The sequence below is a fragment of the Gracilinanus agilis genome, chromosome 1 (assembly GCF_016433145.1).
Source record: "Gracilinanus agilis isolate LMUSP501 chromosome 1, AgileGrace, whole genome shotgun sequence".
NCBI classification, from domain to species: Eukaryota; Metazoa; Chordata; class Mammalia; order Didelphimorphia; family Didelphidae; genus Gracilinanus; species Gracilinanus agilis.
The window spans coordinates 280,260,583-280,261,265 of NC_058130.1; the positions used below are offsets into that span (position 1 = coordinate 280,260,583).

Genomic DNA, 683 nt, shown 5'->3' on the forward strand with positions numbered 1-683 from the left:
CAGCCTCCCCGCCGGGTCACGTGGGGGCGCCGCGTCCTCACATGACAAGATTGCAGCTTGACCCCGGGCTCGGCGTGGGTAGGGGCGCGGCCCCGAGGGGGCGGTGACCCCACTCTCAACCCCTCCCCTTCTGTGCCTCGTTCTGAATGAAGCCTCAGCCTTCCTCCTCCTCCTCCACCCACCCCCTGGGGGGGCGGAGCCTGAGATGGTGGGGCGGAGGCCGGAGGAAGAGGAGGGGGTTTGGCCCTCAGCCCTCCCGGCCCAGCCTGGCCCGGCCATGGAGGTCTACATTCCGTCTTTTCGTTATGAAGAGAGCGATCTGGAGAGAGGCTACACGGTAGGGCGCAAGTCAGGGTCAGGCGGAAGCAGGCTAGCTGTTTGGGGAGGGGAAAAGTAAGAGTAATCTTGATGGGGAAGTAGTCCCCAGTGTTTCTAAACCCCTGCTGGACGAGATTCTGATCCCAGCTCCTCTCCTCGTTGGGAGGAAGGGCAGGGTCCCGCGAGTTTGGAGGCGCATAGTCTTGGAAACGACCCCCCTTTCATGGTCCCTCCTCCGCCCCCTTCCCCGCCCCCTACCCCTATGGCGCTTTGTCGCCCTCCGCCTTCTCCCCCCCCCCCCCCCCCCCCCCCCCCCGGGCCCTTGGGTGCTCTGGGTTTCCTTCCCCTTTTATTTGGGCCACCCC

The 683-nt window shown here is 65.6% G+C and overlaps 1 protein-coding gene across 2 annotated transcripts in view; it reads left to right on the forward strand.

Annotated features, from left to right (window-relative positions):
* The first annotated feature begins 252 nt into the window (after positions 1–252).
* The window catches only part of SNX24 (sorting nexin 24), a 281,065-nt gene continuing 280,634 nt past the window's right edge, over positions 253–683 (forward strand). Inside the window, exon 1 of one of the 2 annotated variants that reach the window (XM_044662063.1) lies at positions 253–337. In XM_044662063.1, the coding sequence (XP_044517998.1) occupies positions 278–337 (60 nt within the window). In that variant the 5' untranslated portion in view covers positions 253–277. The remainder of the gene's footprint in view (positions 338–683) is intronic. The other variant, XM_044662054.1, reaches the window with a different exon arrangement.